This window comes from Stigmatopora argus, chromosome 8 (assembly GCF_051989625.1).
Source record: "Stigmatopora argus isolate UIUO_Sarg chromosome 8, RoL_Sarg_1.0, whole genome shotgun sequence".
Lineage (NCBI taxonomy): Eukaryota > Metazoa > Chordata > Actinopteri > Syngnathiformes > Syngnathidae > Stigmatopora > Stigmatopora argus.
In genome coordinates this window covers 19,313,579-19,328,543 of record NC_135394.1, presented here as the reverse complement: position 1 = coordinate 19,328,543, position 14,965 = coordinate 19,313,579, and the positions used below count along the sequence as shown (strand labels likewise).

Here is a 14,965-nt window from a genome sequence, read left to right as displayed (position 1 = left end):
GGCTTCAAGTCAGATGATCATTCATATTTGGACAAAGAGTTAAGGGGCGAACAATTGCTTTTGAAAATGTCCAATGTGGCAAAATCCAATTCAATCAGTGTGACAACACGGCGCAGCTGTTTGAGTGTTCAGCCTGGTGGCGCTGTGGCTAGCGCTGTGGCTAACGCTGTGGCTAGCGCTGTGGCTAGCGCTGTGGCTCTGGTCTTTTCAACACGTGCACTCCGTTCCAAATGTGTCTTTTTTATTGATTTGCAGCCCAAAAAGTAACAAGGCACTAACAAGATCCCAAAAAAAGAAGAACCGTAACAGAAAATCACGTCAAACGATACATTGTCCATCCACCGGGACGAGAATGACCTCTCTTTCTCTCTCTCTCATTGGTGCTCCTCCGCGTGGCCTCGACGGCGCCACCAACCACCGGAGGCTTGAGGATGATGTCGGAGGCGGAGCTTCACTTGAGATGCAGCAGCATGGCGGCGGGGTTCTGCAGGAAATCTCGCCACGTGTTGGAGAAGCGACACATGGTGGCGCCGTCCACCAGGCGGTGGTCCGCTGACCAGCTGACCTTCATCACGTGCGCCCGGGTCACCTGACCGGACGCGTCGAAGCGCGGCAGCACCTGCCGGGGGGGGGGGGGGGGGGGGGGGGGACGGAGGGGTCAGCGCCCACCGTCCAAAAAAAAAAGACCCGCCGGAAAAAAAAAAAAAAGGCCCACCTGGATTCTGCCCAGCGCCCCGATGGCCACCTCGGGCGGGAGGATGACCGGCCTGGCGTACGTCCCTCCGATCTGATCCCCCCCCCCCCCCAAAAAAAAGAGCACACGTCAGTTGAAACTGGCGGTCAAAGAACCCTGGCCTGTGTGACATGCTAGAGTGTTTGATTTCTTAACGATTGCATGTTGAGAATGTACAACGAGTTTGGATTGGATGTGTTTATCGCTGTTCCATTGTTGATCCTTTGCTCCACATGGCAAGTGTGTGGCATGTTCAAAAATATCCGTATTCGATGATTGATGTCTTAGCACATAGCTTGAGCTTGCACGGGGGATTTGTAGTCATTACAGTTAAAAAGTTGGATTGAAGAAATAACGGATCACTGTTCTGATGATTTCTCCCTGTGTTTTAAGGTATGCGCTGTTTGTTGTAGAGGGCGCTTGAGTTGGTGCTTTGCAACATACACTGTTGTAGCGTGTGAGAAAAGAGATGATGTTTGGTCATGTTTATTTACTTTGGAATTACGGGCGTGAGTCCATGTGCGAGTCTCGCTCGGGTCATGCACATGGAATAGCATTTAGCACGCTACCTTCAGCCACCATTATCGTGGACAGTGTCTATGACGCTCATAGAAAGGATGTTATGCTATTGATATTGCATTGTTTGCCCTGTTGAATAATTGAGAAGTTGTAAAAAGAAAAGAAAACAAGTTATGACTGTATATTGAACGAGTGTAATTGTACATTATGTTTTGGGTTCTAAAATGTTGATTTTATATATATATATATATATATATATATATACATACACATACATACATATATATACATACATACACTGTAATAATTATCAACACAAAAACCCATAACATACAATTACACCCATATATATATATTGTGTTGATAATTATTACAGTGTATATATATATATATATATATATATATATATATATATATATATATATATATATATATATGGGTGTAATTGTATGTTATGGGTTTTTGTGTTTATAATTATTACAGTGTATATATATATACACTGTAATATTGAACAAGTGTAATTGTACATTGTTTTTGGTTCTAAAGGGTTGATTATTTATATATATACACTGTAATAATTATCAACACAAAAACCCATAACATACAATTACACCCATATATATATATATATATATATATATATATATATATATATATATATATATATATATATATATATATATATATATATATATATGGGTGTAATTGTATGTTATGTGTTTTTGTGTTGATAATTACTATATATATATATATATATATATATATATATATATATATATATATATATATATATATGGGTGTAATTGTATGTTATGTGTTTTTGTGTTGATAATTATTACAGTAAAAAGTTGGATTGAAGAAAGACCAATGGATCACTGTTGTGATTATTTCTCCCTGTGTTTTAAGATTAAATGCAGGGTGTAACATTTTGGAAAGAAGCCTGGCCTGCACTATGGCCACCCACCGACACGTGCAATTGGCGTTGAATTGGACGTGTACGCCCGCCGTGGGCCGGCCACTCACCGATCCAATGTTGGACAAGCTGAAGGTTCCCCCGCTCAAGTCGGCCGTCCCCAGCTGGCCGGCGGCGCCCAACTCCTGCAGCCGGTTGAGTTCCCACGCCACTTCCAAGATGCTGAGCCGCTGCACGTTCTTGACGGTGGGCACCAGCAGGCCCAGGTCCGTGTCCATGGCCACGCCGATGTTATGGGAAGCCTGCGGTCGGTCAACGTTGAGAAGGCGGTCGCCCCTAGCCCACCCCCGTTGGCCGGCCAGCCTCACCTTATACGTGACGTTCTGACAGCCTTCGTCCAAGGAAGCGTTGAGTACGGGGAAGCGGGCCAGGCACAGGGAGGCGGCCTGGGAACCCAAGACAAAGTGTCAGTCTGGTGCACCAACACCACCACGGGAGCCGGCCGTTGTGGATTCCTTAACAACCGAGAGCCAGCCAGCGAGCCAGCGGCGCGCTACTATGACATGCTAGAGCAGGGGTTAGGGTACTCGGATGATTGGCCTAAAGACGTTTGGCCGACGGACGGACGTTTGACAGACGGACAGGTCGCCGAATGGACGTTCCGCCCAACGTGCATTGGGCCGTTGGGCCGGTTGGCCGAATGAACGTTCGGATGATTAAATACAAATACTGGAGCTCTTTGGACATTAGAACCGAGCCCAGGGAAGTGAATTCCTCGGTAAAATGTCGCGATGATGAAGGCAAAAAAGGTCCATATACGTCCATATTCATCCTGTATTCGGGAAATTTGGTTGTCACAGTACCAAGAGGGTGAGGATGCAGAAATAGGAAAGGCATTTTAGACATAAATAGATAGGTCATAAGTAGGTTAATAAATAAATACATGAATAAATATATCAATAAATTAGCGTGTCTCTGAAGTATTATCTCTCACTCTCTCTCTCTATCTATATATATATATATATAGTATATGTAATTGTATATTATGGGTTTTTGTGTTGATAAATCTAACATTAAAAGTTGTATTGAAGAAGCAACAACAACGGATCACTGTTGTGATGATTTCTCCCTGTGTTTCAAGAATAAATGCAGTGTGCAACACTACCTTGATGAAGAAGGGCATGTAGCTGAGTTTGAGGCCCTGAGCCCGGGCCTCGGGCGCCAGCTCGGACCGCAGCTCCACCAGGCGGCCCAGGTCCACCTCGTCGCATAGCCCCAGGTGCGGAATGGCCAGTGCCGCCGTCATGCTCTTGGCCATGGCCTTTTGGAAGCCTGACAAAGACCAGAGAAAGATGCCCACGCCGCCGACGCCGACGGAGGGCCCGACGACTCTGACCTTTGAGCGGCTCCACGGAGTCTCGGCCGGCCGGGACACGCGGCGGCGGCGGCGGCATCGGGCGGGCGGCGGGAGGGGGGTCCGCCGACGCCGTCTCCCGGAATGGGCTCGGAGGCAAGATGGCGCCCGTCTGCTTGGCCAGGAAGTTGAGGATGTCCTCCTTCAGGATGCGGCCGTCCTTTCCCGATCCCACCACCTCGCTCAGCTTGATCTGACCGTGCGTGCGTGCGGGCAAAAGTTGACTTCTTTTTTTTTTCTTTGCTTTGACAAAGACGAGGCAAAGAAGCGGCAAACGGAACCCACGTTGTTCTCCATGGCCAGGCGGCGGACGGCCGGCGTGGCCTGGGTCTTCAGTCCTTTGATCTCCTGGTGGGTGTGCTCCTCTCGGGCCATGGCGGGCGTCTCCACCACGTCTTCTTCCTGGATGGCGTCTGGGCACGGCGGGCGGGCGAGCGAGCGTCAGCCGGGACGGACGGACGGACGGACGGACGGACGGGCGGACCGGCCAGACGGAGGCCCTCCTCACCCGAGGCCGGCTCGGTGTCGATGTCCACCAGCGGTTTGCCCACCAGGGCCACGTCGTCGGCCCGGTAGTAGAGTTTGCCGATGACGCCGTCGTAGCGGCTGGTGATGGTGACGGACGCCTTGTCGCTTTGAACCTCGCAGATGCTGTCGAACTGAGACACTTTGTCTCCCTCCTTCACGTACCTAAAGAAAGAGGACAAAAGGGTGAAGGGTGAATGGCCCCAGAACCTCCCTGGTCCATTCATTTGACACTAAATGGTCAATTATACATCTACCCACCCACATATGAGACACCATTCCCGGGTAAATAGACCAACCAGAACCGCCCATTGTTGATAATGACCACAGGGCCTATGTCCGATTATTATTATTATGAGCAGTTCCAACACAACCATTCTTTTCAATAAAAGTGCCCGTGTTTGGGACCCAGATTGTGGCTAAACTTCCCCCCAGAACCTCCCTGGAAGACTAATTTGATACAAATCAGTCAATAACACATCTACCCACATATGAGACACATTTTCTGGGTAAAAATACCAACCAGAACCGAACAAGCCCAGTTCCAATGCAACCACTCTTTTAAACGAAATTTCCCCCATTTTGGGCACTATTTCTGGGTAAACAACACCCCAGAACCTCCCTGGTCCATTAATTTGACACAAAATGGTCAATTAAACATCATCTACCCACCCACATATGAGACACCATTCCCGGGTAAACAGACCAAGCAGAACCGCCCATGACCAGTTCCAACACAACCATTCTTTTCAATAAAAGCGCCCATGTTTGGGAGCCAGATTGTGGCTAAACTTCACTCCTTTTCCCACCATTGACGGATAATGAGGGCCGGGATAATAAGGTTGTCCCCTTCGACCCTTCGACCGAGGCGGCGTTTTGCTTCCGGTCCACCTACCACTCTTTCACCGTCACCTCAGTGATTCCCTCGCCGATGTCCGACAGCTTGAACTGGACCACGGGTCCGCGGCGGGCTACAAAGCCAGAGAGCGAGCCGGCGCACGCCGTCAGCGTTGCCATTTCCCGGAATCGGCGCCCCGCCGGTACGGTAACCCACCCGCGGAAGCGTGCAGCGGCGCACGGGGCGACGCCCGGTAGTCCATGCCGCGGACGGGCCACCTCCGCTGTGGCGTAGCGGTGGCGGCGGCGGCGGCGGGAAGAAGCCGCAGAGCCACGTGGGCTGCGGATCGCCGGCGACACTGCTGCGTCAGCTGGCGGGGAAAACACACATTCATTGCCCCCCCAAAATATGGAACCTGAGGCATGGGACTCACAAAAAAAAATGTCCCATTAAGGGCCTAAGCCAGGGGTAGGGAACCTATGGCTCGGGAGCCACATGTGGCTCTTTTGATGGTTGCATATGGCTCTGAGCTAAAATATGGAAAGCGGTGGTGAGAGAGCCGAGTCCCGAATGCACCAATAGGAACGTCACATCGGGTCTTCTGCATCTATTCTCTCATTGATACTCATTGATATTCATTGATTAGCAACAGCGTAACAATGTTGTCAAAAGAATTCAAAGACTTTTTGTACTTTAAAAGTGGTCAATTGACTAAAAAATGGGCACATTTTCATGTATTTTGACTTTTAAATTGTGAGCATGGCTCTCAGGGAATAACATTTGAAAATAGGAATTGTTTCTGGCTCTCTCTCTCTTTCAAAAAGGTTCCCGAGCGACCGACCGAGCGACCGAGCGAGCGACCCCTGGCCTAAGCCAAAGCCCGAGCTAGGGAACCGTCAGCTACTTTTAAAAAATGCCCGGATGTTTGACCCCCCCTCCCTGAACCCGGAGATCTGCAGGGGAAAAAATTGCAATGGGCCACTAGCTGACCGTGGGAACATTTTGGGAAGGGCTTTGGCCATTACCTGCTTGACTCTGACCACTTGACTAAGTGCAGGCAAGTCACGCGTTACTTGCGGGCGGGCGGGCGGTCGCCATGGCAACGCCAAGTGCAAAGTGACATTGCTTAGTAAAACGCTAGTTGCTTTTAGCGCCCAATTGCCTGCCAGTCACGCTGTTTTGTCTCTAGCAAGCTAGCGTTAGCCGTCTTGGGGAAAGTCGAGCGAAGCGCGCGAGCGACGTCGTGACGTACGTCCACGTCACGACGGCTGCACGCGCTTGTCTCGTCTGCAAACATGAGCGAGCGAGCGACGCCAACTCTTTTTCTCTTTCTATATTGACTTTTTGATCTTGATCTCACTCACCCATCTCCTGAAAAGCGTCGAAGAACCTCTCGTCATCGCCGCCATCTTGCTCGCCGACGCCAAAGACACACGCCCCGCCCCGCCCCACCGGCAGCCAATGGCTTCACAGTGACGCGACGAAACCCACTTCCGAAATACACGACCCCCCCCCCCCTCTAAAAAAAAGCCACGCGTGACGTGACGACGAATGTGGGGAAGGGGTCTAGTATTTTGCGAATGTCCTCTAATCTAAATAGATCTCCGCGTTTGCCTAAACCAGGGGTGTCCAAACTTTTTGCAAAGAGGGCCAGATTTGGTAAGGTGAAAATGTGTGGGGGCCGACTATTTAGCCTGACATTCTTTGAATGTAGTAGTAGTAACTAACCATGGAAATTTGACCGTTATGGTTTTTTTACGGTGGAACAAACAGAAACAAATAAATCCGTTCCTCTTGTTTGGCCCTTCAGACTCTGGAGGTCCAGAAGCTCTTCACTCACGTTCATGTCATTGTCCACTCCTCTTAAAAAGATCAGTAACTGAGCGGTGTCGGACGCATCCGTGCTTTCATCGCACGCTAACGAGAAAAAGTCAAACTCAGTTCCTTTTGCCTCTAACTGTCTCTTAATATCTAATGAAACGTCTCCAATTCTCCGTACCACAGTATTACGAGCCAGGCAAATATTGGCAAACTCTTGCTTCTTCGCGGGACAAATTTTCTCAACCATTTTCATTACACAGTCTTTAATAAATTCACCCTCAGTGAAAGGTTTGCAGTGCTTTGCAATCAGCGTTGCCACGTCGTAGCTTGCCTTTGTGGCATTTTCATTTGACTCACGGACTCTTGTGAAAAAGCTTTGCTGTGCCGTTAAAACAGCTTCCAGTTGCTTCACTTTTTCACCGCGTTTGTTCCCAGTTAGCTTGTCGTAGCTAGCATGTTTCGTCTGGTAGTGCCTCTTGATGTTGAATTCCTTGAAAACAGCCAGTCACTTGGCAAATTAGGCAGACACAGTTGTTTCGTATTTCAGTGAAAAAATACTCAAATTTCCACTTGTCCTGGAAGCGGCGGCCCTCGCGGTCAACTTTCCTTTTTTTGTTTACAGACGCCATGTTAGAAATGTGCTGGGCTGAAACGATCACGCAAGGTCAAGGGTCACGGCGGCCAGAGTGCGGCCACAGGGCTACTGCCATCTTCTGGTGAAATGAAAAATATGAAAAATAGCTTTTTGTACACATGTATTTTATACTGTGGTCAACAGTGCTGGCGGGCCGCATATTATTGATTTCATGATGAAAAAAAAAAAAAAAAAAAAAAAAATATTAAAAAAAAAAAAAAAAAAAAAAACATTCATGATAGAGGCCGCGGGCCGGTAAAAATTTGTCCACGGGCCGCAATTGGCCCGCGGGCCGGACTTTGGACATGCCTGGCCTAAACTGTTGTCCTGCCTCCTGTCCAGCCGGTGGCGCCAATTCCCTCTCAAGTGGCTGTGTTACAAAATTGGGTTCGAGGAAGAGCAAGTGCTGCGAAAGCAGCTGTCACGGACACGTTCCCAAGTTGTTTGGGAGAATTGTACGAGAAGCGAGGAGGAGAGCAACTTGAGCAACTTGAGCAACTTGAGCAACTTGAAGCGCGAGATGGGTTCGCCGCCGGTGGACCTCGACCTCGACGGAAGCGTCCTGGAAGGCGTGAGTATCGCTACGGACAGCCAGGCGCTCTCAATGATCCTGCTAACCGCTGGCGTCTAAGTCTTCTTTTACGTCTCCTCCTCTTCGTCTTGTTGTTGTTGTTGTTGGTGTTGGTGGTGGTGGTTTCCTGCCTCCCTGCTTCCCTGCTTCCCTGCTTCCCTGCCTGCCTGCCTGCCTGCCTTACCCCACCCCACCTCATCGCAGGGCGGACAGATCCTGCGCGTGGCGGCGGCGCTGAGTTGCATCGGCGGTTCGTCCGTCACCATCTGCAATGTCCGAGCTGGGAGGAGCACCCCGGGTCTCAGGTGGCCTCGCCTCTCCTCTTCTCTTCTCTCCTCTCCATCCATTAACACCCACCACGTCGTACCCTCCGTTTTCTCCAACGTTTTAATTGACGCTTAGAGGGGGTGCTCACTTAAAAGGGGACCTCTTTGGCAATGTTCCCTCTAATTTTTCGTTGGTCTGGGCAGAAAGACAACCTCCCTGAGTACCACCGAGTACCAGTGTGAGCGACATCATCGGTACTCCGATGATTCTCCTAAAGACCTTTCGCCGACGGACGTTTGACAGACGGGCAGGTCGTCCAATGGACGTCCGGCCGAACGGAGGTTTCGCCGAAACGGGATTCGCGCGCTCGCCCCGCCCCCGGATCGTGTGTGTACAAGTTTTTCAACCTATCCGGCCCGCCGCCGGCGTTGTCCAAATTATAGTAAAAATTAATGATTCATTTCCCTTTGCCGCTCATCACTCTCAATAAGCACTCTTGGGCGGGCAGATGTAGCAGAACCGAGCCGTAAAATGACAGCCATCGGGTCAAATCCATCTTAAAACAGCATTTAATGATTAAATACAAATACTGGAGCTCTTTGGACATTAGAACCGAGCCCAGGGAAGTGAATTCCTCGGTAAAATGTTGCGATGGAGGCAAAAAAACGTCTATATACGTCCATTCGCCAAACAGCTCAAAATGCTCTCAAATTCGGTCAAATCCAGCCCAAAACAGCGTTTAATGATTAAATACAAATACTGGAGCTCTTTGGACATTAGAACCGAGCCCAGGGAAGTGAATTCCTCGGTAAAATGTCGCGATGATGTCGCGATGGAGGCAAAAAAACGTCCATATACGTCCATTCGCCAAACGGCTCAAAATGCTCTAAAAAGGGGTAAAAAAAAGAATGACTGCGCGCCATTTGATTGCTGCTGCGCAGAGAAGACGAGAGTAGTGCGCAATGGCGCACGCGCGCAGCTTAGAGGGAACATTGCCGTCTTCGGTAAACGTGACTTGAAAAAACATCTGATTGGAATGATAAAATATCCCAAATGACTATTGAAGTAGCCCACTGGTTTCCGCTGCTTGTCAGTCGTCCCAGCACATTCGAGCGACAAGTTGACTCCTCCTCACGCCAAAAGTCTTCTTCCTTACCATGTTTAGCGAGTGGTCCACGCAAATGGGCGCCACTTGGGAAGTGGTTATCCCGATATCGTATTATTTTGGCATCAGAACATGAATGAAAACAAAAGAAAACAGCGAAATGAGGGTATGGCGTTTTGGTCAAATCCCTACGCCCCCTAAAGCACAAACTGGCAAAATCGTGGCCCCTTTGTCAGATGGTCGTCGGTAGGGCTCGCTAGCATCGCCAGCTACCTCGTGACCGTAGCTCCTCCTCCTCCTCCTCCTCCTCCTCCTCCGCCGGCTCCCGACGCAGGCCTCAGCACCTGACCGGCCTTCAGCTACTCCGCGAGATGTGCGCCGGAGTCCTGCAGGGCGGCGCCATCGGCTCGACCGAAGTTCGCCTGACGCCGTCCAAGATCGTGGCCGGAAACTACACGGCGGACACGCGGACGGCGGGGTGAGCGGCCACGTCGCCGGCGGGTGTCTGTCTGCGTGACACGCACCGACTTGACGGACCGACCGTCCGATCGACCGGCGCCAGGAGCGTGGGCCTTCTACTGCAGGCGGCGTTGCCGTGCGCGCTCTACGCCGATGGCGTCTCCAAGCTGTGCCTCCGAGGAGGAACCAACGCCGAGATGGCACCGCAAATAGACTACACCCTGAAGGCGAGCGAGAAGACGGCACCCCGCCGCTTTGGAGCCGGACGCTTGGTTAACGTTGTGGCTTTCTCTTCTTTAGGTCTTCAAACCCATCGCCGAGAAGTTTGGAATCCATTTTGACTGCGACGTCACCATGAGGTGCTTTGGTCAGAGTAACACGGGTGTCAAAGTGGCGGCCCGGGGGCCAAATCTGGCCCGCCGCCTCATTTTGTGTGGCCCGGGAAAGTCAATGATGAGTGCCTTGTGACTTTCTGTTTTAGGATCAAATTCAAATGAAGAGTATAGATGGATATTCCATTTCCCGAGTTTCCCCCTCTTTTAAATCAATCATTGCCATTTTTTAATCCATTTTTTCTGTGTTTTTAGTTCAAAAATCATTTTGTCAAATCTAAAAATATATTTAAAAAAAAAGCTCAAATAAACATTGTTTTAGATCTATAAAAAAACGGAATATTCAGGGCTTTTAATCCAGTTCTTTTAATCCATTGATATAAAAAAAAATCGAAATATTCTATCTAAAATGGTCCGACCCACGTGAAATCAAGTTGACGTTAAAGCGGCCCGCCAAGCAACCCAAGTCTGACACCCTTGTCGTTTGCTCGATTCTGGAGCTTTTCACGGCTTCTTCATGCCACATCTGAACCCTGGCGTCTGTCTCTCTTTCAGGGGTTTTTACCCAAAGGGTGGCGGTGAGGTGCGCGTGGTGGTGCCGGCGCTCAAAGAATTGCAGGCGCTCACCATGCTGGACAGGGGCGTCATCACCAAGATTCACGGACGAGCCTACGTGGCTGGGGTTCTGCCTTTCAAGGTACGCCGTCCGCCGCCGCTGCCGCCGCCGCCGCCGACCGACCCGTCGGACGTGCCGTTGCTTCAAGCCAACCCCCCCAGCTGGCCAGGGACGCGGCGGCGGCCGCCACGCGGACCCTCCGCCCACAAATCGGTGATCTGGACGTCGACGTCCAAGCGGTGCAGGAGAAGGACAAGGCCTACGGAAATGGAAACGGAATCATGTGAGTGGCGTCGGAGGAGCTTTGCGCCGTCATAACTGCTACTCGGACGTTTGGTCGCCGGACGTTTGACAACATGACACAGTTAACTGTTGAAACCAGCTCTCAAAATTATATACGTCCGGGCGACCCAACGTCCGGTCACGGTCCTAACTGACCCCGACCAAACGTCCGGGCGACCCAACGTCCGGGCGACCAAACGTCCGGTCACGGTCCTAACTAACCCCGACCAAACGTCCGGGCAACCAAACGTCCGGTCCTAACTGACCCCGACCGAACGTCCGGGCGACCCAACGTCCGGTCACGGTCCTAACTGACCCCGACCAAACGTCCAGGCGACCAAACGTCCGGTCACGGTCCTAACTGACCCCGACCAAACGTCCGGGCGACCCAAAGTCCGGGCGACCCAACGTCCGGGCGACCCAACGTCCGGGCGACCCAACGTCCGGTCACGGTCCAACTGACCCCGTGCGATTGGCCCAACCCTTTTGTCCTTTCCAGAATCATCGGGGAGTCGTCCACGGGATGTTTGTTCGCCGGTTCTGCGCTGGGCAAGAAAGGTGAGCGCCACAAGGAGTAGGGAAGGGAGGGGCGGCAGAACCAGCGCTCAACCTCCCCCTGCCACCCCCGGGCTCTTTCAGGGGTGTCCGCGGACAAGATCGGCACGGAGGCGGCGGAGATGCTGCTCGCCAACATTGGACACCACGGCTGCGTGGACCAATTCTTGCAGGACCAGGTGAGCTCCAAAAGCCGACCACCCCCGAGGAAGCATCCAACACAAATGTGTCTTTTGTGCCTCTCGCCGTGTCGAGGGACCCGTTAACGTTAGTCGGCAGGTTTTTGCCAGGGCTACGCCCAATAAAAAATCATAGCGGAAAAAAAATATTTCTTTTTGGGGGGAGCCCTGCTGGTGGGAACGCTTATTGCAGACCTGGCCAATTCATTCCACAAAAGGAAATCGGGTCCTCCAGGGCCGCCGTGGCTGCGGGTTTTGCTTCCAACCTGCACCCATGGCGGCCCCTGGAGGACCGCATTTCCCAGCTCTGGCCTATTGGCACGCACCTTAGCCCAGTTTGCCATTTTTTTTTCTTCCGTGGGGGTGGCGGCTTAGCGTGCTGGCTCTAACGTCTGCCTGCGCCCGTCCGTGCTTCTAGCTCATCATCTTCATGGCGTTGGCCAAGGGGACGTCTCGCATCCGGACGGGGGCCGTCACCCTCCACACGCAGACCGCCATACACGTGGCCCAGCGGATGACGCAGGTGAGCCGCCGCCGCTGCCTTACCTTGGGCCACAGGTGTCAAAGTGGCGGCCCGGGGGCCAAATCTGGCCCGCCGCATCATGTTGTGCGGCCCGAGAAAGTCAATCACGAGTGCCTTGCGACTTTCTGTTTTAGGATCAAATTCAAATGAAGAGTATAGATGGATATTACATTTCCTGATTTTCCCCCTTTTTAAATCAGTCATTGTCATTTTTTAATCCATTTTTTCTGTGTTTTTAGTTCAAAAATCATTTAAAATTTAAAAAAAAGCTCAAATAAACATTGTTTCAGATCGATAAAAAAATGGAATATTCAGGGAGGGCTTTTAATCCAGTTCTTTTAATCCATTTATTTAAAAAAAACTAAATATTCTATCTAAAATGGTCCGGCCCACGTGAAATGGAGTTGACGTTAAAGCGGCCCACCCACGAACCAACCCGACCGAGTCTGACACCCATGCCTTAGGCATTAGGGGGCGGGTGGCCCAGTCCGAAGCTAGCTTGCGCTTGCGCTTGTGGATTTGGAGAGTCCCTTTTGAAGTTGCGCCGGGCCGGCCGGGTATAAAGTGCTCTCTCTCTCTCTCTCTCTTTTTTTTTTCCAGGCAAAATTCAGCATCACCAAATGTGAGGACGAGCTCAACGTCACCTACATCGTGGAATGTCAGGGCTCGGGGCTGACCAACCCCAACCTGTAGAGGGCGAGCGGGGGCCTTTGTCTTCTTCTCTAATAAAGCCAAAAGCCACTTTGCTGTCTCCCCTTTCGCATTTTTGACCCGAAGGCCTCGACCAATGTTCCCTCTAAGCTGCGCGCGTGCGTGCGCAATTGCGCACTACTCTCGTCTTCTCTGCGCAGCAGCAATCATACGGCGCGCAGTAAATAAAATCCATTTTTTTACACCCTTTCCCCATGATGGCGCCGTTTAAGCGGCAGCCAGTGGCAGTAGCTCTGTCCACTCTTATGTTTTTCGTGTTTTACAGCATGTTTTACATGAAAAATTCGAGGGAACATTGACATGCACCTGCTTGTGGCAGGTGTGATACTGGTGACAGATACTGGATGTCGTGACCGGATGATTCGCCTAAAGACGTTTTGCCGACAGACGTTTGACAGACGGACAGGTCGCCGAATGAACGTTCGTTCAAACAGCGTTTAATGATTAAGTACAAATACTAGTATTTGTACTTAATCATTAAACGCTGTTTTCGGCTGGATTGGACCAAATTTGAGAGCATTTTGAGCCGTTTGGCGAATGGACGTATATGGACGTTTTTTTTGCCTCCATCGCGACATCATCGCGACATTTTACCGAGGAATTCACTTCCCTGGGCTCGGTTCTAATGTCCAAAGAGCTCCAGTATTTGTATTTAATCATTAAATGCTTTTTTTAGGATGGATTTGACCCGATGGCTGTCATTTTACGGCTCGGTTCTGCTACATCTGCCCGCCCAAGAGTGCTTATTCCCGGCCTGACATTGATGGTAGACCAATATTGATTTTTACTATCATTTGCACAACGCCGGCGGCGGGCCGGATTAAAAATCCTAACGGGCCGTATATGGCCCGCGGGCCAAGGTTGAAAAACTTGTACACACACGATCCGGGGCGAGCGGGCGAATCCCGTTTCGCCGGAACGTCCATTGGGCGACCTGCCCGTCTGTCAAACGTCCGTCGGCGAAACGTCTTTAGGCCAATCATCCGAGTAGCGATGATGTCTGTGGCTCACACTGGTACTCGGTGCGCTCAGGGAGCTTGTCTTTCTGCCCAGACCAACGAAAAATGAGAGGGAACATTGGCCTCGACTAGTTTGGGCTTTGTCGGCCAACTGCGTCCCGTCAAGGCCAGCGCCTTTCCGTGACGTGGCGAGCGATGGCCGTAATCCGAGCCCGATGTAAACTCACCCCCGCCCGCCAAGCGGCGGAAACCCGAGCCGGGTGGCGGCGCGGTAACGGCACCCGGCCAGATTGGGCCGGCCCGCCAGTCGGTCCGCAGGCGGCATGCACCGGGACGGCCCGCGGATTCTCCGGCCTTGGCCCGCCGCACCCGACGGCGACTGCGTTTGGATCTCTCTGGTTGCGGGTGAGTGACCCGGCGGAATGGCCGTGGTTTTGGCTCATCCGACGACGGCAATCCGAGATCCCCGTGACCGCCTGACTCGCGTAACTATCGAGCACGGGTTAGGCCAGGGGTAGGGAACCTATGGCTCAAGAGCCATATGTGGCTCTTTCCATGGGGGCATATGGCTCTCCACTAACCTGTGAGGTCAAATATGGAAATCATGGGTGAGAGAACTGAGTCCCGAACGCACTAATAAGAGCGTCACTGCGGTGTCGACACTACCTGCACCCCTACTTTAATCATAATGTCGTTTTTTATTACATACTCTTCTGCATGCATGACATGATTGATACTGATTGATTAGCCACAGCATAACAATGTCGTCAAAAGAATTCAGAGACTTTTTGTACGTTAAAAGTGATGAAATGACAAAAAAATTACAAATCCCACTTTCATATATTTTTACTTTTCAATTCCGAGAATGGCTCTCAAGAAAAAAACATTAGAAAATATGATTTTTTTTTTATGGCTCTCTCCATCAAAAAGGTCCCGACCCCTGGGTTAGGCCAATAATCTGTTCCGATTTTTTTTGTAAGAATAGAATGGCAGGATGAAATTGTTCAAC

At 50.9% G+C, this 14,965-nt stretch overlaps 2 protein-coding genes across 3 annotated transcripts in view; one reads left to right on the top strand and one right to left on the bottom strand.

Moving 5' to 3' along the window:
• Positions 1-13,028, top strand: part of rtca (RNA 3'-terminal phosphate cyclase) — a 90,549-nt gene extending 77,521 nt beyond the window's left edge. The window contains exons 1-12 of one of the 2 annotated variants that reach the window (XM_077607295.1): positions 6,448-6,556; positions 7,712-7,968; positions 8,173-8,273; positions 9,675-9,818; positions 9,903-10,026; positions 10,100-10,158; positions 10,687-10,828; positions 10,909-11,030; positions 11,529-11,587; positions 11,669-11,763; positions 12,182-12,286; positions 12,887-13,028. In XM_077607295.1, the coding sequence (XP_077463421.1) occupies positions 6,523-6,556; positions 7,712-7,968; positions 8,173-8,273; positions 9,675-9,818; positions 9,903-10,026; positions 10,100-10,158; positions 10,687-10,828; positions 10,909-11,030; positions 11,529-11,587; positions 11,669-11,763; positions 12,182-12,286; positions 12,887-12,979 (1,335 nt within the window). In that variant the 5' untranslated portion in view covers positions 6,448-6,522 and the 3' untranslated portion in view covers positions 12,980-13,028. Of the gene's footprint in view, positions 1-6,447; positions 6,557-7,711; positions 7,969-8,172; positions 8,274-9,674; positions 9,819-9,902; positions 10,027-10,099; positions 10,159-10,686; positions 10,829-10,908; positions 11,031-11,528; positions 11,588-11,668; positions 11,764-12,181; positions 12,287-12,886 lie in introns of those variants that run through there. The other variant, XM_077607296.1, reaches the window with a different exon arrangement.
• On the bottom strand, positions 225-6,468 carry dbt (dihydrolipoamide branched chain transacylase E2). The gene is made up of 11 exons (XM_077607292.1): positions 6,307-6,468; positions 5,159-5,312; positions 5,000-5,075; positions 4,088-4,269; positions 3,865-3,992; positions 3,562-3,772; positions 3,331-3,497; positions 2,534-2,611; positions 2,276-2,467; positions 716-787; positions 225-619 (listed from the first exon to the last, which is right to left on the bottom strand). Exons 1-11 carry the CDS (start codon positions 6,349-6,351, stop codon positions 452-454), a joined length of 1,473 nt encoding a protein of 490 aa, XP_077463418.1. The 5' UTR covers positions 6,352-6,468; the 3' UTR covers positions 225-451.
• Positions 13,029-14,965: the final 1,937 nt, after the last annotated feature.

Bases quoted from the DNA above. Each gene is read 5' to 3' on its own strand.
- dbt (XM_077607292.1), bottom strand. From the start codon at position 6,351: ATGGCGGCGATGACGAGAGGTTCTTCGACGCTTTTCAGGAGATGG. The intron at 5,313-6,306 runs GTGAGTGAGATC...TTTCCCCGCCAG, and splicing joins CGACGCTTTTCAGGAGATGG to CTGACGCAGCAGTGTCGCCG. The intron at 2,612-3,330 runs GTAGTGTTGCAC...TTGGGTTCCCAG, and splicing joins ACATGCCCTTCTTCATCAAG to GCCGCCTCCCTGTGCCTGGC.